At 41.0% G+C, this 23,004-nt stretch overlaps 2 protein-coding genes and 1 pseudogene across 8 annotated transcripts in view; 1 reads left to right on the forward strand and 2 right to left on the reverse strand.

Annotated features, from left to right (window-relative positions):
* STRN3 (striatin 3) overlaps positions 1-13,771 on the reverse strand; it is a 95,233-nt gene extending 81,462 nt beyond the window's left edge. For 3 of the 4 annotated variants that reach the window (XM_005603393.4, XM_005603394.4, XM_005603392.4), the window contains exon 1: positions 13,274-13,749. In XM_005603393.4, the coding sequence (XP_005603450.2) occupies positions 13,274-13,555 (282 nt within the window). In that variant the 5' untranslated portion in view covers positions 13,556-13,749. 4 annotated transcript variants of the gene reach the window in all.
* The window catches only part of AP4S1 (adaptor related protein complex 4 subunit sigma 1), a 47,327-nt gene continuing 34,062 nt past the window's right edge, over positions 9,740-23,004 (forward strand). For 3 of the 4 annotated variants that reach the window (XM_070241616.1, XM_005603417.4, XM_070241619.1), the window contains exon 1: positions 9,740-12,769. In XM_070241616.1, coding sequence (XP_070097717.1) covers positions 12,696-12,769 — 74 coding nt within the window. In that variant the 5' untranslated portion in view covers positions 9,740-12,695. Of the gene's footprint in view, positions 12,770-12,992; positions 13,155-23,004 lie in introns of those variants that run through there. The other variant, XM_014734145.3, reaches the window with a different exon arrangement.
* On the reverse strand, positions 19,922-20,146 carry LOC111769070 (small nuclear ribonucleoprotein G pseudogene; annotated as a pseudogene).

Here is a 23,004-nt window from a genome sequence, read left to right on the forward strand (position 1 = left end):
GGGGAATAGGTAGTTATTGTTTAACGGGTATAGGGTTTCAGTTTTATAAGATGAAAAGAGTTCTGGAGATGGATTGTGGTGATGGTTGCACAATATGAATGTACTCAATACAACTAAAGCATATACTTAAAAATGGTTACGATGGTAAATTTTATGTGTATTGTACCACAATAAAAAAACACATGGGGGAAAAAAGAATCGGTTACAGTATTTTAATATGTATTAAAGGGCAGCATAGGGGCCAGCCCCATGGCGTAGTGGTTAGGTCTGGCACGCTTCACCTCGGCAGCCCAGATTCACAGGGTTGGGTCCCAGACCTACACTGCTTATCAGCCACCCCGTGGCGGCAACCCACATAGAAAGTGGAGGAAGACTGGCGCAGACGTTAGCTCAGAGCTAATCTTCCTCAAGCAAAAAGAAAAGGAAGACTGGCGACAACGTTAGCTCAGGACTAATCTTCCTCAGCAAAAAATGAACAAATAAAGGGCAGCATGAATGACATACTGTTACTTTTAAAGAAAAAAATCTGACCAGTTTTTCTTTAGAGATTGAATTTAAATCAAAAGAAATTTGTACCAGATGCCATGTTTACTTGTTTATACCATATACCACAACAGAAGCTAAAGGTCTGAGATACCCACTGGCTTAGAGACGGGGATTTAAAAAAAAATTGAACCTGGTTTACAAACACTAGGATTTAAAGACACCAGAAACAATGAAAACAAAACCATGGAACACAAGGACACTAGAAAGCAGAAAGATACAGCATGGCTAAAGGAATAACTAAAGGAAGGTCAAGGACCAAAGTGTATGCAAGACTGGTAAAGTGGAAATGATAAGAATATAGGGAGAAGTGACCATTTACTAATGGAAGATACAAGAAAGAGAATTCTAGAAAGAAGTGATAGAAGACTTGAAGAAAACCAGACTCCAAAAAGTTGAACAGAGATACAATACTATTCTGCAGTTGGACTCTAAAAAAAAAAAACGCAGTACAAAAACGATAAACTCTATTTCTATATAGCTAAACTTTCAAAAAATTAGGATGGACATATGAGACCAACAGAAGTCTACACAGGGAGTTATCCAGAGAACTCAGAGAATTACAAGCTCACAGAACCAATCATCCAATCATAAACAAAGTTTTAAGAAAACAAACCGGGGCTGGCCTGGTGGCACAGCAGTTAAGTTCACACGCTCTGCTTCAGCGCCCTGGGCTTTGCCAGTTCGGATCCTAGGTGCAGACCTCTGCCACGCTTGTCAAGCTATGCTGTGGCAGGCATCCCACATATAAGGTGGAGGAAGATGGGAACGGATGTTAGCTCAGGGCCAGCCAGTCTTCCTCAGCAAAAAGAGGAGGATTGGCAGATGTTAGCTCAGGGCTAATCTTTCTCAAAAAAAAAGAAAAGAAAAGAAAAGAAAAAAAATTAAGAAAACAAACCTATGGCAAGGCTAAAGCAGATTAAAAGTCACTGTCAATGATTTTTAAAAACAAATATTAGGTAGGCCACTCTAAAGAATAAAAATGAAAGTGAGTTTTTAAAATAAGGGTAATAAAGCTCACAGCTACCATCCAGTCTTATAGTACCTCACTCTTAAATATGACATTTTAAAATACAGATATTTTCAAAAGATTCAAGTCCCTAAAATTTACCTCCTAGCAACTTCCCTCAAGAAACCATCACATAACATATTTCAGCAAAGGGAAGGACTAAGCCAAGAAAAGAGGAGGAATGGGATCCAGCAAGAAAAAGGATGGGGATTCCCAACTGGAGAACAGTGGACAGAACTTTCAGAATAATAACTCTATAACAAGTCTTAAGAACAAGGCTAGATCACAGCAAGGGGACTGACAGCTCTGGAAGGCAAGTCCTCCCCACTCCACTCCCTCCACACAAGGCAAAGAACTGGGAGATAATGTGACGCACTTGAGAGTTAGAAAATCTTGACAGGATTGCAGGACCTTTTGGAAAAACAGCAACAGGTATATATAAAACTAAGTAAGTAAAAAAAAAAAAGGATGCAAATAACTCCAAAAAGATGTACATCTCCTTTCACCAAAATTCCCATATAGGTAATAAAATTAAACTTTTAGTTTTTACATTGTTATGACCATGCAAATAATTTGTGAGTCAGGAAGAAGATTGTGAATACTCTCCCTTTCTGTACATTTATGTTTTTCTTGGAGTTATTTGCCAAGCAAATAGTGGTTAATTGCACACGTTCCACTTCGGCAGCCCAGGGTTCGCCAGTTCGGATCCTGAGTGCGGACATGGCACTAAGTGGCAAGCCATGCTGTGGCAGGCGTCCCACATATAAAGTAGAGGAAGATGGGCACAGATGTTAGCTCAGGGCCAGTCTTCCTGAGCAAAAAGAGGAGGATTGGCAGCAGATGTTAGCTCAGGGGTAATCTTCCTCAAAAAAAAAACCAAACCAAAAACCAGAAAGTTTGGTTTCATTCCAATACCAAATGAAGGGGTGAGGGAAGAATAATAATTTACTATTGATGTGTTGTCACCATCTTGTGGGCTTTTTTCCCTATTATGTACTACAAAAATTACAACTCAGTTGTCTCATTTAATAGAATGTCTTCAGCAACTTCACTCATTTAACAAATATTTAGCAAACACCTATTATGTGCCAGGCCCTTTACTGTCACATTAGGTATCCATGAGCTAAAAAAAAAAAACACAGGCTGCTCCTCTCAAAGAGCTTACAATCAATCTTAAGTGGGAAACAGACAGTAAACAAGTAAGTTTAAAATTACAAATTACATTAAGTGTTAAGAAGAAAATGACCAGGGTGCAGTGATATATGCAAAATATAAAGATTCTTATAAGTACAGATTTTTTTAGAATCCCAATCCCTATCCCCACCCCCTCTTTTTTTAATATAAGCTTATGGAAGTCTGATCAACTCTTTAAAGCACTGGAAAAGAGAAACAAAACAAATGTTAGTCTAGGTCTTTCTGAAATAGTTTTATTATCTAAGACTACTGTTAGTGGATTATTATTACACTCATCCATTGTTTCTCTGTCATTATCTTTATTCTTCTTCCATCCACCCCACCAGTCTTATTTCTAGGTCATTCATCTTTTTCTTTCTTACGTCTCTCATTCTTTCATCAGTCAGGACTTTAGTAACAGACTTACAGCTAAAATGGAACCAAGCCCTGGTTAACAGCTTTCAAAGCTAAAACATTAGAAAGCCCTAATTTAAGTTCAGATTTAAATCAAGCCATGAAATAACAAAACATTATACAAAATTTAAACTTTTTTTACAACTGCTAATAACAACTCTAACAAAACAAAAAAGCAATATAATAGAATCTACTTTGAGGCAGCACAGCTGGTTGCTCACACATTTAAGAACCCAGTTACAAATGTTTTGGGCAAATTTAACACAACCGTCCAGCGATAACGGAGTCATTAAATCTACCAGGGCACATCCACATAACAGAATACCATGTAGCTGTCAGAAAAAAGTGAGAGTGCTCTCTATTAACACGGTAGAAGGATCTCTCCAAGAAATGTTAAGTGAAAATTAGGGCATATAGTTTACCAACTGTTATATCAGAAAGGGAGGAAATTAAATATCTATTTTTGCTTCTATTTGCATAAAGAAACACTGGAGGGATACATGTAGCAGTAATAAAAGTGATTACTAATTCTGGAGTAAGGGTGGACAGGCTTATGGTGAGTACGAGACAATTTTGAACTGTGCATTACCTACTCAAAAAATAAACAGTTTGAAGTTTTTTAAATTAGAATTTTAAAAACATTTTACAAAGTCTATCTAAAGATGATCCAATGTTTCACTATGCATTTAGAACTGCTTCAGTTACAGTCTTTTAAATCTTGTCATACTGAGGCCACTCATTAGTCATCTGTTTACAATTCTTTACCAGACAGATGGTCCCAATGAACACCAGCTACTGGTATTACCTTAAGACGGTATAACATACTAGTCTAAAGCCACTCAGCAGCTCCTGGTTTTATTACCTACTAACTGTTTTATGTTGAGCAAGTTATTTACCTCTTATCCATGTTTCCTTCTCTCTAAAACAGAAATAATTCTTACTTATGATTTAGGGATGGTATGAAAATTAGAATGACTCCGAACACACAGAAAGCACTCATTAAATGTTAATAAGTGTTATTATTAACAGTTGTTTTTATGGACATGCAATGCTTTCATTTATGTAATCAAACATCACAACGCGTTTCTACTGAATTCAATAAAAAATCGTAGCATATTCAAAACCACTAAGTTTCTGTTAACAAGTGGCTTCAATGTAGTGGAAAGCAGAAAAGTTAAAATAATAAAAAAATAAAAGTGCAACAATATAAACATACACAGTGCAAGTCACTGTGAGTGCAGAGAAGGGAGTGATATATTGCTAAAGTTTAAAATACTAATAGGAGGAATGACAAAGCTGAAGGGAAAGAGGCTGGAGAAGTGGATTATACCAACTTATTAAGAGCTTTTGATTATGCAGGTTCCCAAAATTGGCTGATAATCAGAATCACCAGGTACACATTTTAAAAACACAGATTCCACCTCAGACTACTGAATCACAATAACCAGGGATGGAATCTACATTTCAAAGAAGCCCAGGTGATTATGATTATTAACTAAGTTTGGGAGCTACCACAGGTCTCATTCTCTTACAATTAGAAAGTTCACAAGTATCACCAGGTAAAATAAAATCAATCATTGCCAAGAAAAAGAAACAAAAGAAATCCAACTAGGCAATGAAGAAGTGAAACTCTCACTGTTTGCAGATGACATGATCTTATATATAGAAAACCCTAAAAAAACCATTGGAAAGCTACTACAAGTAATCAACAATTAGAGCAAAGTTGCAGGGTACAAAACCAACCTACCTAAATCAGTTGCATTTCTATACTCTAATAACCAACTAACAGAAAGAGAACTCAAGAACACAATCCCACTCACAATCACAACAAAAAGAATAAAATATCTTGGAATAAATTTAACCAAGGAAGTGAAAGACCTATACAATGACAACTACAAGACCTTCCTGAAAGTGATGATGACATAAAGAGATGGAAAGACATGGAAGAATAAACATTGCTAAAATGTCTACACTACCTAAAGTAATCTACAGATTCAATGCAATCCCAACCAGAATCCCAAAGACATTCTTCACAGAAATAGAACAAAGAATCCTACAGCTCATAGGGTGCAGCAAAATACCCCGAATTGCTCAAGCAATCCTGAGAAAGAACAACAAGGCTGGAGGCATCCCAATCCCTGACTTCAAAATATACTACAAAGCCACAGTAATCAAAACAGCATGGTACTGGCACAAAAACAGGTGCACAGATCAATGGAACAGAATTGAAAGCCCAGAAATAAAACCACACATCTACAGACAGCTAGTCTTCGACAAAGGAGCTGAGAACATACAATGGAGAAAGGAAAGTTTCTTCAACAAATGGTGTTGGGAAAACTGGACAGCCACATGTAAAAGAATGACAATAGACCATTCTCTATGCCATTCACAAAAACAAACTCAAAATGGATCAAAGACTTTTAAAGGTAAGACCTGAAGCCCTAAGAATTCTAGAAGAAAATATAGGTAGTATGCTCTTTGACATCAGTCTTAAAAGGATCTTTTCAGACACCATGTCTTCTTGGACAAGGAAAACAAGAGAAAGAATAAACAAGTGGACTTCATCAGACTAAAGAGCTTCTACGAGGCAAGGGAAAACAGGATTGCAATGAAAAGACAACCTATCAACTGGGAAAAAATATTTGCAAATCATATATCTGACAAAGGGCTAATCTCCATAATATATAAAGAACTCACACAGCTCAACAACAAAAAATCAAACAACCTCATCAAAAAATGGGCAGGGGACATGAACAGACATTTCTCCAAAGAAGATATACGGGTGGCCAATAGACACATGAAAAGATGCTCATCATCACTAATCATCAGGGAAATGCAAATCAAAACTACACTAAGATATCACCTTACACCTGTTAGAATGGCAAAAATATCCAAAACAAAAAATGACAAATGTTAGGTTGTGGAGAAAAAGGAACCCTCATACACTGTTGGTGGGAATGCAAACTGGTGCAGCCACTATGGAAAACAGTATGGAGATTTCTCAAAAAATTAAAAATAGAAATACCTTATGACCCAGCCATCCCACTACTGGGTATCTATCCTAAGAACTTGAAATCAGCAATTCCAAAAGTCCCATGCACCCCTACGTTCATCACAGCATTATTTACAACAGCCAAGATGTGGAAGCAACCTAAGTGCCCATCCACTGATGACTGGATAAAGAAGACACGGGTATATATATACACTGGAATACTACTCAGTCATGAAAAGGGATAAAATCATCCCATTCACAACAACATGGATGGACCCTGAGGGTATTACGTTAAGTGAAATAAGCCAGACAGAGAAAGACGAACTCTGTATGACTCCACTCATAGGTGGAAGTTAACACATTGACAAAGAGAACTGATTGGTGGTTACCAGGGGAAAGGGGGGTGGGGGGAGGGCACAAAGGGTAAAGTGGTGCACCTACAACACGACTGACAATAATGTACAACTGAAATTTCACAAGGTTGTAAACTATCATAATCTTAATAAAAAGAAAAAAAAGGAATAAAGGGCTGTTACATGTTACAACATGGATGAAACTCGAAGACTTATCTTAAGAAGCCAGTTACAAAAAGCCACATATTGTATGATTCCATTTACACGAAATGTCCCAAATAGGCAAACCCATAGAGACAGAAAGTAGTGGCTGCCAAGAAATAGGAGGAATTGGGACTAACTGCTAATAGGTGCAGGGTTCCTTTGCGGGGTGATGAAAATGTTTTGAAATCAGTGATAATGACTATACAACATAATGAATATACTAAAAACCAGAGAAATGTACCCTTTAAAGGGGTGAATTTTATGTTATGTAAATTATATCTCAATTTCTTAAGTCTTTTAAAAACTAAGGATGGCACTAATGAATGAATGCTCTTAAGCACTAACATCAAAAGCTGCTAACATCACAAACTACCAACTGTTGTGTGCCTTCTGATGGAAGATCTCATCACTACCTGTGAAGTAGTCTTTCCCTCCCCCTCCCTCCCCCAAACAGAAAATAAACCATTTCTGATCAAGCCCCTAGATGCAACTAAGCAAGTAATAGGGAAAACAAACCACATAACAGAACATGTTACACTACACCATAGGGAAGCACTCAGCAAAATACAGACTCTGGGAACCTTTATAGGACCAAAGACCTAATTTCTTCAACAAAAAATGGCAAGGGAAAGGAAAGAAAGATGGAGAAAGTTCCAATCACAATGCATTATCTGGATCCTGATTCGAATGAACTGTTCAAAGATAAGTGAGAAAACGGGAAATCTGAACAGTGGATATTTGATTATAATATTAAGGAATTGTTTTTTTTTTAACAGCCTGGCATACAACTACAATAACAATACTGTAGTTGTCTTTTAAAGTCCTTATCTTTTAGATATATACTGAAATATCTGTGGATGAAATTATAGGATTCTAAGATTTGCTTCAAAATAACTTGGGAGGAGAGGAGTGGATACAAGTGTAAGTAAAATGAGATCGGTCATGAGTTGTTACTGTTTAAGATGAGTGACAAGTTTGTGGAAGGTCACAGATACCACAGTTTTGTATATGTTTAAAACTCTCCATAAGAAAAAATTAAAGCAAGGGTATATGTAATACAATCATATTTATGATACAGAGGATAAACTGTTAAGAGGGGCATAGATGGAGGGAAACTGTGGGAGATTACTCCAGAGAATTCAGGCAGGAGGAGCAACCTGAACTAAGACAGTAATAGTAAAGAAACAAAAACCACAACCTAAATCAGGGTTATTTCCTCAGGTCAGTGGTTAGGATTCACAGACATTCTAAGCAAAGTTCTTTACTCAGCCTTTTTTTTTTTTTTAACTAGAAGAGGCTCCACAGCTTTAATCATATATGCAAAGGAGATTATAATCCAAAAAATAATAATCATTGGATTAAAATATATCTTAGGATAATGAAGCTATCTCGATTAGATAGATAGCCCCTTGAATCACTATAGTCCAGTTCACACACTTTCAACCAAGCGCTTCCTAGCTTTAGAACTTCTGCTAATGCTGTTCTTTCCAATTGGAATACCTATGGTTGTTAGGTATTCATACTTCAGACCTAAAAGTTTACTTATCCCCTCTGGGCCATTAGGAGAATTAAATAAGCTATGTATTAAAAACTTAAAATAATTCTTGGCATACAGAAAGTGTTCAATAAATATTAGGTATTTATCTGAAAGCCCATTATCTACACAGGTTTCCCATACCATTTTCTCAGCATCCTGTTAACTTCTGGTTTATCACATTTTATTATTTCTACAGTACAAGCTCCATGAGGGCAAAGTCCTTGTCTATACATCATTACACAGCTGGTGCCTAGCACAAAGTAGTATTCAAATATATTCAATGAATAATTATACTAGAATCAATAAAACTCAAAGATAACACATACAGGAGGAGGACCCACTCATCTCTCTAGCGTCTATTGATGGGAAGGATGGTGATAAACATTAACAAGAACAGGGAATAAAGGGGAATGAGCAAGTTAAGTGTGTTTTGTTGGGGGAAGACGCAGGCATTTGAGATGAACTGAACAATGAATGTATTGAATTCGAAGCAGAAAAGTTAAACAGGAAATTAGCAATACGTCTGAGATATCTGGAAGCCAAAGACGGTAGTGGTTAAGAACATGGCCTATAGTGGCAGCGTGTCCAGGTTTCAATCCCAGCTCTGTTGCCTCCTAGTTGCACCATCTTGGGCAAATTATTTAACCTCTAGACCCCAATACTCTAGTGTCCAAAGAAAGAACTCAAAACCCAACAGCAGGGGCCGGGCCCGTGGCCTAGTGGTTAAGTTCTCGCGCTCCGCTGCCGCAGCCCAGGGTTTCACCGGTGTGGATCCTGGGCGCTGACATAGTACCGCTCATCAGACCATGCTGAGGCAGCATCCCACATGCCACAACTAGAAGGACCCACGACCAAAAATATACAACTATGTACTGGGGGGCTTTGGGGAGAAAAAGGAAAAATAAAATCTTTAAAAAAAAAAAAAACCCAGTAACAGAAGAAACCAATTGTGCCAACCTCACTGGGTTGCTTTTCGGATTAAATAAGTAAATACTGAAGCAGTGGAATAAGACTCAGCAAATGGTAAACAATAAATGATAGGTATTAAGATGGTAAGCAGGTGAAAATCTGATTTGAAATGAAATATACAGTGAAAACAAGAAGAGAACCAGAACTCCAGGTAAGAACAACTGGGAACAAAGGAAACATGAAGAAAAGTGATAAGTGAACCAAAGGGAGACTAGGGAATTACACGGTAGAAGCCCAAAGGATTTTGAAGAAAGTCAATAGCAGAACATGTTGGTTAAGTGCATATGGTCTGTAAGAAGGCCACAGAATTTGGTAATTTGAAGGTCAATCATCAACAGAAAAAAGTGTCCTACAAAGTGTTCGGATGGGTGTAAAGAGAGAGCAGAGCAAAAAGGCAAAGTGTAGACCAGGGTTACGACGCAAATAGAGAAGAGAATTCTAGATTAGTGGTCCCTACACTTTTTGTTTTCAAGGACTTCAAAAAAAGAAAAAACAAGGAGAATGACATAAGGTTGTGGATTCTTAATTCTACCAATAAATTTTTTTTTTTACTCTATCGTCACCATCATTTGAAATGGGAAACTGCGTAACAGCAGAAATTTATGAAGGCTAACACTCTGAGAATAAAAGGAGCGCCTTTATGAGAAATCACTATACTGTTCTTATTTTTTGCAATTTCAAAGTAGATTCCTAAAAATCTTGTAACAGAAAAGGCCCTAGGATTTGCAAATCATTTTTCTAGAATACTCTAAGAAAACTCTGACAATAAGAATGCAGGGGAAATAAAGTTTTCCCCCTTTAAAATTAAGACATCAAGTTATGTCTAAATGAAATATCTATTAAGATTTTTAAGTGACAACATCTGTCATGGTATGACAAATCTGTATGCCACAGTGTGCAAACACAAACACTAGTTAAAATTTTTACATTTGCAGGAGAATTAGTAATTTTAGAATACAAACTCCTGGACTACATTTTCTATGTATTATCTATGTCATATTTTTACAGTTGGCTAACAAGCATTTTGTATATACCATAAGTGCATTTATTACATATCAACTACAGAGAAAAATATAAGGACATATTTGCAATATACATAAACCGACCTGGCACACCATGGGGGCTCAATAAAACATTGCTGAAATATACTGAAGTGGTATATGCCACATAATGTAAACAAAGAATTACAAGTCAGATTCCATTTCTATAAAAAATCCTAAAATGACAATATAACACAGAGGTCACAAGAGTGGGAATAAGACCACAGGTTTCGATTCAGACAAACCTGGGTTCAAATCTCAACTGCAATAGTTTATAGCTAGGTGACCTTGACAAAGTTATTTAACCTAAGTTTGTCTCCTCATCTGTAACACAGAAATGATACCTACCTCATGAGGTCATAAGATTGTACTGCTGAATAAATGACAGTTATAATTTCTATATAAGATGAATATAATTTCTATATAAGATGAATTGCCAAAATCCCACAAACAGTCTGTTTTTCCCGAGTCCTAGACCAAATCCATCCAAATCTCTGGAGGATGAAGCAGAGGGCTGAATATTTTGTAAAGTTTCACAAGTGATTCTGACTAGCACTCTGACTTAGGAATCACTGTCCTAGAGCCTTATTAACAAAGCTTTACCGGAGTCCAAGACAAGGAACCATCACAAAGCTAAAAGAGCTTTAAGACATGATCTTTTGGTTAAGTTCCAAGTTTCTAAGACAGACTTTTACCCCAAATTCCTATGACATAAAACCATAACGCAAAATTCCAATTTAAAATCTTTTCCAAAGCCAGGGAAAATATGATTCCATCTTAAAACTTTACATCAAAATTAGACATCCTTTAGGCTCTTTGTATTCACTATTGAATAGTTTTAATATTGAACAGTAAACATATTTAAGTACACTTTAAATAGACGTGTAGATGAACACTGTAACCAATGCTGTATACAATAATGATATATAAGCTGTCTTATTTTGTTATCTTTCTTAAAAATAAGTTTAAGTTTACAGTTAAAATCCATTGATGCTCCACTTAAACCTTCCCAATCAATTTTTCTTCAACACATACATTTTAAATGTACATCTCATAAGCAATCTTACTAAAGAATAAATGCCCTTAAAGCAAATTCAATATTCCAGAAGCAAACCTGAAACCCTATTAACTAAGCAACTCAATAAAACATTTTAGAGAAATACGTAGAACAAAACACACAAACACAATCATGAACATTTTATTCCAAAAGACTCAGTATGAAATAATAAAAATCCCTGGGAAAAAACTAAGAGTCTAGAAACACTAGAACTTCCTCAAATCAAGCAAACAAAAAAAGCTTAGAAAGCTGTATCAGAATATGCCAACAGATCAACTGCAAGCAAGCAAGCAAAAGGAAGCTTCTTTAAAAGACTTTTCTGTTACTGTCAAGGGGAGGAGAACTAGAAAGGAAAGAAGGGGCTGGGGAAGACAAAACAGACCTCATTAATGTAAAAATTCTACTAATTTAGACACAAGAAAGACATTTTCTCAGCTACTTACATTAGTGAAGCTTATGAAAGACTAATGCAAATGCTAACTTGAAAAGTGTTAAAATCCAAGCTTTCGTACAACAGAAGAAAGGTCATAAACACTCTATCAAGGACTGGTGAAAGTTATCATTTTAAAAGCCCAAATGTATATCAAAGCACAACTCAAAAATACTGAATAGACTTACAAATGCTAATTTGTAATTAATTTTTCAAGACTTGATACGTGTCAAAATATATAAGTAGTCTTACTTTTTAAAAGTTTAACTTTACCCACTTTGTAGAATCAAGTAAATTTACTCGTTCAAAATCAAAGTGAAGAGATATATATTTGAAGACACCCTTTCAAAGTTAATCCAATCTTCCTTCTTTCAAAACTACATTTTCCTAACTATTCACTACACGCATATAAGACATATATGTCAGCGCACAATACTGCTTACATTCTAAATATATACCAGACTGAAGAACAGGTGCAATACCGTTTAGACGCATGCTTTTTTCTTCTAAGCCTAAATTTGCCCTGGAAAGGGATTTAAAAATAAACAAATACCCAAAAAAGCTGAACAATCCTTTTAAAAAGACGTAGCCATTCTGAAATCCAAGAGATGAGCCCTTAAACCGCCAACACCTTCCAAAAGCTAGGAAAACCAGTCTACCAGAGTTTCACCTTAAGAGGATCGAGGCAGGCTTACTTATGAAGGGTCCTGAGGATATTTAACTCTGCTTCCGCTGCTGAGTTAGGAAGGCGAGTCAAGTACTTTCATAAAGAGAGCACAGACAGTGATTTGGCTTGTTATGGGTAAAGAAGAGGATAGAAGACGGGGAGGCCTGGTGAAAGGTACTCTAAAAAGAAAAATTCAGTACAGAGAAGCCTTGATGAGTCAGTCACTAAGTACGGAAGAACTGAAAGGGAATCTGAGTGAATAAGGCAGCATCCCAGGTGAGAAGGTCCTTAAAGTTGGCAGCAGGAAATGAAAACTTCACAGGTCAGCCGCAAGCCATTGTGCCTGGTAGCGGCCCTGGAAAGAAGCGTGGCTGTCAAGGGGTAAGTGCGGACGAACTCCGGGGGAGGGGGCCAGACATGCCAAATCGGGAAGGGGGGTGATCCGGAAAAAGGTGGTAAAATGCCCATCCCAGTCCCTCTCCTCGGGTGCTCTATCTCAAGAAACACAGACAAGCGCACGCTCAGCGCCCGGCAGCCCCATGCCGGACTCTCCCACAGAGAGGAGCACGGCCCCAAACCCCGGAGACCCGGGCAGGCAGCCTCCGGAGGAGCCCCCGCAGACGCCATACTCAAAGCCAAAATGGCTGCCCCAAGGAAGCCCGCACCGCGCAGCTAGTGAGGGTTGGGGAACAAGCTTCTGCGGAAAAGGGGGAGGGGGTCTCTAGCAAGAACCGTGGCCAGGACCAACGCCCCCCGAGCCGCACAGGTAGGTTCCTCTCGTCCTCCCAAGGCCGCGGGCTCCGACCGAGGGGAGTCCCGGCCCCACCCCCCCGGCCGGGAACCCAGCCGCCGCAGCCGTCCCGCACCCCGACCTCGGCGAGGTACCTGCAGTTCGGCCCGCTCCACCTCCCAGTGCGCCCGCTCCATCTCGAACCGAGCCCACTCGTGCTGGATGTAGTGCAGGATCCCTGGGATAGTGTACTGCTGCGGCCGGGACAGCTCCGGGCCTGCCGCGGGCCCCGCTCCCTCGGCGGCCGGAGGGCCCCCGCCGCCCGCCGCTCCATTCCCCCCGGGCGAGAGGCTCACGTTCCCCCCAGGTCCCTGCTGTTGCCGAGGAGGGGCCGCCATCCCCGGGCCGCCACCACCGCCTCCGGCGAGCTCGTCCATTGTGTGTGGGGCCCCGGCCGGGGCGCAGGGCGAGACGCCGACGGCTGGGGGAAGGGCCGGGGAGGGTGGCCCCGCGCTGGTGGCGGGGCGGAGGCCGGCTGGGAGAGGGGCGGGGAGGGGGTCGTTGCTGTATGCCTGCCGTGGGTCAGAGCAGGGAGCTGCCGGCCGCCGCCATTACAGTCCCTCCTCCATCTGCCCGTCTCACTCACTCACTTTAGGGGAAGGGGGGGGCGGCGGGAGGGGGGCGGGGGGGCAGGGTTGGGAAGGGGATCGACGTAGGGCCGTCGCTCCCGCGCAGCATGCCGGGTAGAGAACGCCGCCGCCGCCGCCGCTGCCGCCGCACGCCTAGTAGCCAAATAGAGTCCGGCCTCACCCTACGCAGGCGCATTGAGGACGCAGTCAGGGTTGCCGTTAGAGGCGGGGCAGGAGCTCCGGCCCCGCCCCTAGGCCCGCCCTCAGACTCGCCCCTGGTGTCTGGTCGCCGGCGTCCGACCGTGGGCCTCGGGCTCCGACCTTGGGAGGCGAGTCGGTCTCTGGCTGGCTTCCCGGTGGTTTCCCTCGCTCGGTCAGGCCCCGGCGCCGTTCCCCACCCAAGAGTCTCACCCATGTGCCTGCCTTCGGAGCTGGGTTTTACCCTGGCTGGTCGCTCGTGTCGGCCACAGCCGGTCCCGGATTCCTGACGTTTCTTCTGCATTCCTTGCGTGTTTCAGGCGGTCCCAGAGGGTCACTTGCTCTTTCTCTGGTTTCTTAGCACCAGTCAGTTCCGGGGCCTTGGGGACGTTCTCTTTCGGCGAATAGCCCGGATCCTTCCAGACGTGGGCACTGATTCCTCCGTCTGCGTTTCGAACCCGGGCTTTGGTCTCAATTCTGTGCTCCCGGTCGCCCTTCGCATCTTGTTCTTCTTTGCCTCGCCTCTTCTTTCTTATTCTAGGATGGATTCTGTTTGGGGCTCTGGGAGCGATTGTTTTCATCTTTTTGGGGGGAGAGGGGGAGGTGATAAAAAAAACTTTAGTTCTTGACGATGGTGGGTAGAGGGAGACATAACTTTGAGGGAGACTGGTTAGACTAACAGTTTGATGTTTTAGAAGTGAATGAACTCACAAGTATTGCCATTCGTAGCAGAATCTTTTGATGGAAATAAATCAAAGCATCGTGAATATAACTTAAAATCGTAGATGAACGGCTAAAGATGTTTTCCTGGGTCATTAAATGTTGTTTGAGTGCATATAATACACATATAAAAGACAAGGTTAATCTTGAAGTACCATAGTGTGTGTTTCTATTTGCTGAGGTTGGCAGGAAACATCCTTAATGAACTAGTAAGTTTGTAAAAGTTAATAGAGCTTGGTTGAAAAATAGGACAAAAATATTTAACAACATAATAAGGAAAAGAGGTTTAGTAATTATAACTATGCCGGGAAATTGCATTTAAAATTGATTGCATTAAAAAAGTTCTTTTCTTCTTTACTACCAATAAAATTTCACTGGTAAATACAGGACCACTTGGTGTAATTTCAAAGAGATAAAGTAGTACATCTTATTTTATCACGTCTGCTTTACTTTTTCTTTTTTAAATTTTTCTTTATTTTTCATTTTTCCTTCTCCCCAAAGCCCCCAGTATGTAGTTGTGTATTTTCGCTGTGGGTCCTTCTGGTTGTGACATGTGGGATGCCGCCTCAGCATGGCCTGATGAGCGGTGCCATGTCGGGGCCCAGGATCCAAACCAGCAAAACCCTGGGCTGCAGAAGCAGAGCGAGCAAACTCAACCACTGAGCCACGCGGCCGGCCCCTGCTTTACTCTTATAGTTTAAGGGAGAGCAGATTGGACTTGTTACCCATGCTGCCATGTTTTATTTATATTGAAACGAGGTCTTAGGTCGCAGTATTAAGAACTATTTCTCCACATTCTTAAAGTACTAATTCTCCATTTTATAGCACCCAATATAGAACCTGCTTATTCAATCCTGTTGCTTTTTGAGGGACCTCACAGCACCTAAAAATTTCAGAAATATCATGCAGCTTCAAGCCCAGACAGCAAACATTTGTGACATGGTGTGGTTGACCTCGGTGACGTTAGCATCAAAAGAAGAGGAACATGTGCACTTATATTTCCCACTGGTACCTCAAGGTCAAGTAAAGACTGGATTTATAATCCTTTTTTCCTCCCTACTCAATTTGAAAAAAACAAAAAACTCTGCTCCTCTTCTGTTACCTCTCTTATTAAGTGGCACTACCTCCGAACCTGGGGCCTGGCCGTCATGCTAGTACCTTTCCCTCAGCCCCTACATCCAATCCTTTTGTCAGTAACACCTTTCATATCTATTCCGTTATCTTCATTCACATCTTAATTTAAACCTTCCCACCTCTACCCTCCCCCCACCTCCCCTACCGCTGATGCCTGAGTGATCTTCAAAAGGCTGACCTGATCCTGTCGTTCCCAGCTTAAAATATTTTAGTGATCCCCAGATGTAGAATCAAGCCCCAGTTTTAGCTTGGCATATAAAGGTCCTTCAAATTCTAGATCCTCCCTATCACCTAACCTACCATACCACCATCATGGTACCATTCTCTCCAGACAAACTGTGCTTTTTATGGCTCCTCAGATGTGTAACGTTTCATTCTGCAGGAATTTAACACATGCTATGCCTCATTACCTCTCCTCCGTTCCCTTCTTCCTTCAAAACTCAGCTCAAGTGTTACTTCCTCCAAGAAGCTTTCCAGATCCCTGAATTATTGAGAGACCCTATCCTAATAGTAGCCCATGCTTGTCTCCTAATACTTCTTACTTTAAGTTGTCTATGTACTGATCAGTGACACTCATACTAAACACTAAGAAAGCAACACCTGCACATAACGGGTACTGCAAATCTTTGCTTCGCTTATTCATTTTATTTCTTGGCTGGCTACCGTTTTTCAGATACTCTGCTAGTCCTGGTGGTCCACTGTGAACCAAACAGACATAATCTCTGCTCTCATAGACTTTACAGTCTAGCTTTTAGGCAAATTACTTAGCATCATCCACCCTGGCTTCCTCAGTATATTGTTCAGATCTGTCTTAAAACTGTCTCCTTTAAAATTTCAAGTGTGCTTCCTATTTGAAGAATTCTAACTGAATGTGTCTACATTCACTTTAAGCGGTTTCATAAATGTCAATAATGCAGTTCTTGGCCAGGTACTTCCCAGATCATAGTAGTTTATCTGCAGGACTGCCTGCTCGAGGGCCAAGACCCATGCTCCTCCTGTTCACAGCTGTCCCCCCAGTGTCTGGGGCAGTGAGAGCCCCAGTAAGTGTTTGATGAATAACTTAAATTTAGACTGCACTAATATGAGTATTTTTCCTTCACCACAATCATTTTTTATTAGTTTCTGCTGCTACCATTTACCAGTTATCTCTTAAGGTTCGATGACCAGAATTGCCCAGAGTATTAAAAGTAAAAGACACCAAGATTTTCTCCTATGTTGGGAGAATATTTATTATACTTTTGACATTGTACTTTGTGCCCATGAGTCCTGAGGACACTCTGCAGCAACCTCCTAGAACCTTGTCCTCTGTAGATAACGAGCTCTCCCAAGCCATCCACTCATCTACAACTCACCTAACAGGAACTCCCTCCCTAAACTCTGGCTGAGTCATTTCCTCTCTTCAGTCTCACCTTTGAAGCTTCCTATTTGTGTTACCCTTGCATCAGTCTGTGCATCCCGCGTCCCTCCCACTGACTCTCTCAGTTTCAGTGTGCTACTGATGATCCTCAAGAACGCCTGTTTTGTGTCTTTAATCAGTTTGGAATTTTACAGTGTTATTTTCCCTTTCCCATTAGCTAATCTTAGAAACCTGTGTGCTTATTCTAGCGGACCAAAAAGGGACTTGTCATATTTCATGTGCATATTATATGTCAGCAAAAGTATGTTAAGGAATTCCAGGCTTTTAAATAAGTCTGAAGTAGTTAACACTCAGATGCCTTCTTCCCAGTTATTGTAATCCCTGATGGACGAAGAGTTTTGACCCTGCCTTTGAGAACTATACAGCTCCCTGTCATTACTCACCTACACATCCAGTTTTCTACCTTGCTGACTATGTACCTCATGTCTTTCCAACAAAGAGCTCAAACTGGCTCACCAACACTAATCTAGTCATCTTTTTCACCATCTGAAAAGGTTGTGGCAAGTATTCTTATCTCCATGCGGAGGAGAGAAAGCTGAGATAAGAGTTCTGGGTCACTTCCACAAGCCATTAGAAGAACAGAAGTTTCCACTCTTACATCAGTGAGTGTCTGTGTGTGTTTAGAAACAAGAAATAAAGATTCCCTTCGGGGCCGGCCCCGTGGCCGAGTGGTTAAGTTCGCGCACTCCTCTTCGGTGGACCAGAGTTTCGCCAGTTCGGATCCTGGGTGCAGACATGGTACCACTTGTCAGGCCACACTAGGGCGGTGTCCCACATGCCACAACTAGAAGGACCCACAACTAAAATATACAACTACATACTGGGGGAATTTGGGGAGAAACAGCAGTAAAGAAAAAAGAAGATTGGCAACAGTTGTTAGTTCAGGTGCCAATCTTAAAAAAAAAAATGATTCTGCCTCCTACTGCCCTATCAATGGGCTCCATATTATTGTCTCTGGTTCCCAAATCATTTGCACTTATTCATTTTCTTTGAGGAAGATTAGCCCTGAGCTAACATCCGCCACCAATCCCCTGCTTTTTGCTGAGGAAGACTGGCCCTGAGCTAACATCCATGCCCATCTTCCTCTATTTTATATGTGGGACGCCTGCCACAGTGTGGCTTGATGAGCAGTGCATAGGTCCGTGCCCGGGATCTGAACTGGTAAACCCTGGGTGCCAAAGCGGGGTGTGCAAAATTAACCACTACACCACCAGGCCTGCCCCCCATTTGTGCTTATTTTAAGGTAGTTTTGGGGTCATTCAGTCACTTGGGGAAATTATGTACTGTTTACACTTATAAATATGGAGAACAAACAAATATTAGAGCCTAAAGGAAGATCTTTGAGAAGAGCTGGCATGTGTTCAAAAACCAAGGGAGGAAACTGTCTAATGCAGGTGGAACAGAAAAGGAGGGGCAGCTTTCACTGGCACCAGGGTTTAACCTGCCAAATAAGATCAGATATCTGCTTCTCATTACGGTAGTTGCCTGTGGCTAAGAAAATTGTAGAAATATATTGCAAGGCACTTGAACTATTCAAATAATATGTTGTGTGGAAAAGAAAAGGAAAAGGACCTTCAAAGATTATAGAAAAATAGGCACCAAAACCTTTAGGAAACTCAGCATGCTATAGAAAATTCTAATCCAAGTTCATTCCTGAATTGTCTCCTGGGTAATATGAGTCAGAAATCGGTAGGCTGTGATAATATTGTATAATAGCTAACTCATAGAGATGTCAAAATTGAAGGGAAAAAAAAAGAATTGCCGGGAGCTGAGTCCCTCCTGGACAACGAGGTCTATAAACATGAGAGCCAAATGACTGGAAAATGTGACTGAATGGGAAATTGCCAAAACTTTCCTAGGTAATAATTTAACAATCTTGGAAATGTGATTTGTTTTCTGTTGGAGCAGCAGGGGAGAATGTTCAAAAGAATAATACCAGACGCAGACGCCTTGTCTGGGATCTATGCTAGAGACAGTGTTCTCTTTGGAGAATGTTTTAAATTTGGCAAAAATTCACAAAAATTTATTTTTTTTAACAATATATTTTTAAACGATGGTACCCTTTAGTTTTGTCTTTCTATTAATAGACTAACCTAAAGTACATGACAATTACCTTACAAAAAAAGACTGAAGAATTCTTTAGAGCATTTAAAAATAACTCTGATTGCCCTTTGCACCTTTTGTTTTATAGGTTTTAATATAATAATCAGGTATTTTAAATTGCGTTGTGCATCGACTTTTTTTCAACTTCTTATTTTAAAAAATTTCAAAACCAGAAAAAAAAAGTCTTTTTTCAGCAAAAATCAAGATTTTGCCATTCTTTTTTTTTTTTAAAGATTGGCACCTGAGCTAACAACTGTTGCCAATATTCTTTTCTTTTTTTATTCCTGCTTTTTCTCCCCAAAGGCCCCGGGACATAGTTGTATATTTAGTTGTGGGTCCTTCTAGTTGTGGCATGTGGGACGCCACCTCAGCGTGGCCTGATGAGTGGGCCACGGGGCCTGCCCCCAGAGTTTGCCATTCTAATACATCTATTCCACCTTTTTTCTGTGTGAGGAATTTTTTTGACTATTACAAAAGTTTCTTTAACGAGCAGGTTTAATATGAAAATGTACACGGCCTGGTTTTTACGTCATAGTAAAGCAGGCCCTTTGGAAAGGGAACATGTGGAAGCAGATGATTTCCCTGGTGAACACAGCCTTTGTTTATGCTCGTTCCAAGGCCTCTAATGTGATGATACTATTTCCTCACATTACCACCGTTCCAATATTGTTCTCTTGCCCACTAGTTGCTATCTCCACACATTCATCTATCACAAGATCCATAAAGGGATCAAATCCCTGCAGTGTTCCTCAGACACATCTGCCACCGTTTAATTTCAATGATAACTTCTTGTCCATAAACTTTTTCAACTCGGGAGGGTGAACTTTGCTCACGGCGTCTACTTGACAAGCTGCAAGATGCCTTGAAACAGAATTCATGGCTTCCTTCACACTCCCACAGCAGTCCCTAGGAATATTTTAAAGTAAATCCCAGACATCATATTATTTCACTGGTACATACTTCTTTAAATATCTTTAACAGGAGCCAGCCTGGTGGTGCAGCAGTTAAGTTCACATGTTCTGCTTTGGCCGCCCGGGGTTCACCGGTTTGCATCTCAGGTGTGGACCTACGCACTGCTTGTCAAGCCATGCTGTGGCAGACATCCCACATGTAAAGTATAGGAAGATGGGCACAGATGTTAGCTCAGGGCCAGTCTTCCTCAGCAAAAGAGGAGGATTGGTGGCAGATGTTAGCTCAGAGCTAATCTTCCTCAAAAAAAAAAAAATCTTTAACAGATTAGCACCTTTAAAAAATATACCACAATACCATGATCACACCTACAAAATTAATAGTAATTCCTTTGTACAGTCTAATACCAGTCCATATTCAGTTTTCTCCAATTATTTTTTAAAGAACTTTTTTTTAAAGAGTTGGTGATTTCAAATCAGGATCCAAACGAAATCAGCATATTTCATTTTGTTGGTGTGTCTTTAGGTCTGTTTCGATGTCTTCGTCTCGCCCACCCCCATCATCATGCCATTTATTTGTTGAAGAGACAAGGTTATTTATCCTGTACAATTTCCCACATTTGGCTGATTGCAGTTTTATGGTATTTAGCGTATTCCTTTCTCCTCCATATTTTCCGTAAATTAGAAGTTAGATCTAGAGGCTAGGTTTGATTCAGGTTTTAATTTTTTTGGCAAACTACTTCTCTACTGGGGATGCAATGTACTTCCTCTTGTATTATATCAGGCGGCACACAATGTCTAGTTGTCTCCGTTTCAGTAACGTGCTAAACTTGATCACCCTGATCTTGCTATTGTCAGCGTTAGCTGCCTAGCTAGCTGTCTTTTAACACATATATTGTGTTGCCCTCAACAGTTTCCCCTCAGTGCAGGGTCTGCCCTGCTACAAGAGAGCTTCCAGTGGGTGTTTCCGGGCCTTTGGAGACCTAGATAGGACCTTTCCTTGCACTCGTGGTGAAAGGTGAAAGGCACCCTGCCAGGCCTCCTCCCAATTCCCATGGTGGTTCTTAGATTTGCTCGTGGGGTTCTCACTACAAGGAGGGGGCCTCCTTGGGGTGATGACTTGGTGATTTCTGGGTTCCTTGGCTCTTTTGACCTTATAAGTCCACTTTTTCAAAGCTCTACTTCTGCCAGCACAGCTGTGGTCACCCTACTCTTGTTGCTAAGGGTAGTTTGACCCTACCTGTCGGTGGTTGAGTTCCAGGGGATGTTTTTCACCTGGTTTTTGGGAAAGATGTTGCCTATAGAACTTTGTTCTTTTTTTTTTAGTGGTCCTCAATCTCTCTTATTTTTCATTTTTTTGTGTATTTATTTATTTTTTAAAGATTTTATTTTTTCCTTTTTCTCCCCAAAGCCCCCCAGTACATAGTTGTATGTTCTCCGTTGTGGGTCCTTCTAGTTGTGGCATGTGGGACGCCCCCAGGATTCGAACCAATGAAACACTGGGCCGCCTGTAGTGGAGCACGCGAACTTAACCACTCAGCCACGGAGCCAGCCCTTATTTTTTTATTTTTTGAGGAAGATTAGCCCTGAGCTAACATCCACTGCCAATCCTCCTCTTTTTGCTGAGGAAGACTGGCCCTGAGCTAACATCTGTGCCAGTCTTCCTCTATTTTATATGTGGGACGCCTGCCACAGCGTGGCGTGATAAGCGGTGTGTAGGTCGTTGCCCGGGATCTCAACCAGGGAACCCCAGGCCGCCAAAGTGGAGCGCGTGAACTTAACTGCTGCGCCACCGGGTAGCCCTAAATTTTTCTTCTCATCCTAGCCTAGCTATTCTCCCCGTTTTTGTGAGGGGATCCTGGGAGATCCCAGTACTACTCTGCTCCTATCACCACTCCCTCGCCTCTTTACACTCTTGGCGTTTTAAAGTTCACATTGCCTGCTGTTTAACCTAAAGTGATTTGATATAGCCCTGCTATTGAAATATTTTTGTTTGCCCACTACTAAAGTAGTTGTGAGATTTTTGCTCTTCAAAGATTGTGAGATATAAATGAGTGTAAATTTAAGTCCTCTGGGTGACAGCTGGGCAGGCTCTTGTCTGACAACTTTAATCTCCTATTTACATTTTCAGCAGGAGCTATAACATACTGCTACACTTTATTGTGAAATTCAGAAAAGCAAAACGTGCTCCTGGGCCAAGGGCAGCTCTGGGTTTACCCTGACATGTGATCTGAACGAGAAAGATGCTAAATTCAGATCCGAGTCTGCAAACTGCCGTGGACAGCATTTGCTGGCTGTGTTTGGTTTTATTTATTAGAAGTAGAAAGGGAGATTAGCTGAACTCACTAAGAGAGGAAATCAGACGTAAGAATTTTGGGAGTTTAGTTCTAATCACGAACGTTAAACAGTGTAGTAAATGTAGTGGTACGAGCTTTACTGTCCTAAACTTTCCCATTATCTGATTGAGCTACTTCTGAGGCATTCCAGGCTCCCTGTAGAGATCAATTAAAAGTAAATAATGTGTTAGCATTCTGCCTTTTGTGATGCGCTCCAGGGTCAAGATTGAAACTGCCAAAATATGCACATTAGCCAGTAAAAGCTTTTGTCTAGAGGGTCATCTGACCAAAGCTAGATTCACACTAGTGAATGGAGAGTGAGCTTGCGCGTCTGTGGTCATCCTACAGACGGCACTGAATTACTGGAGGCCTGAGGCAGACGTGGGCGGGGGGGGGGGGGGGGGAGAGCAGAGAGGCTGGAGCCGGCTACCGGAATTGGGT

This window comes from Equus caballus, chromosome 1, assembly GCF_041296265.1.
Source record: "Equus caballus isolate H_3958 breed thoroughbred chromosome 1, TB-T2T, whole genome shotgun sequence".
In the NCBI taxonomy this organism is placed as follows: Eukaryota; Metazoa; Chordata; class Mammalia; order Perissodactyla; family Equidae; genus Equus; species Equus caballus.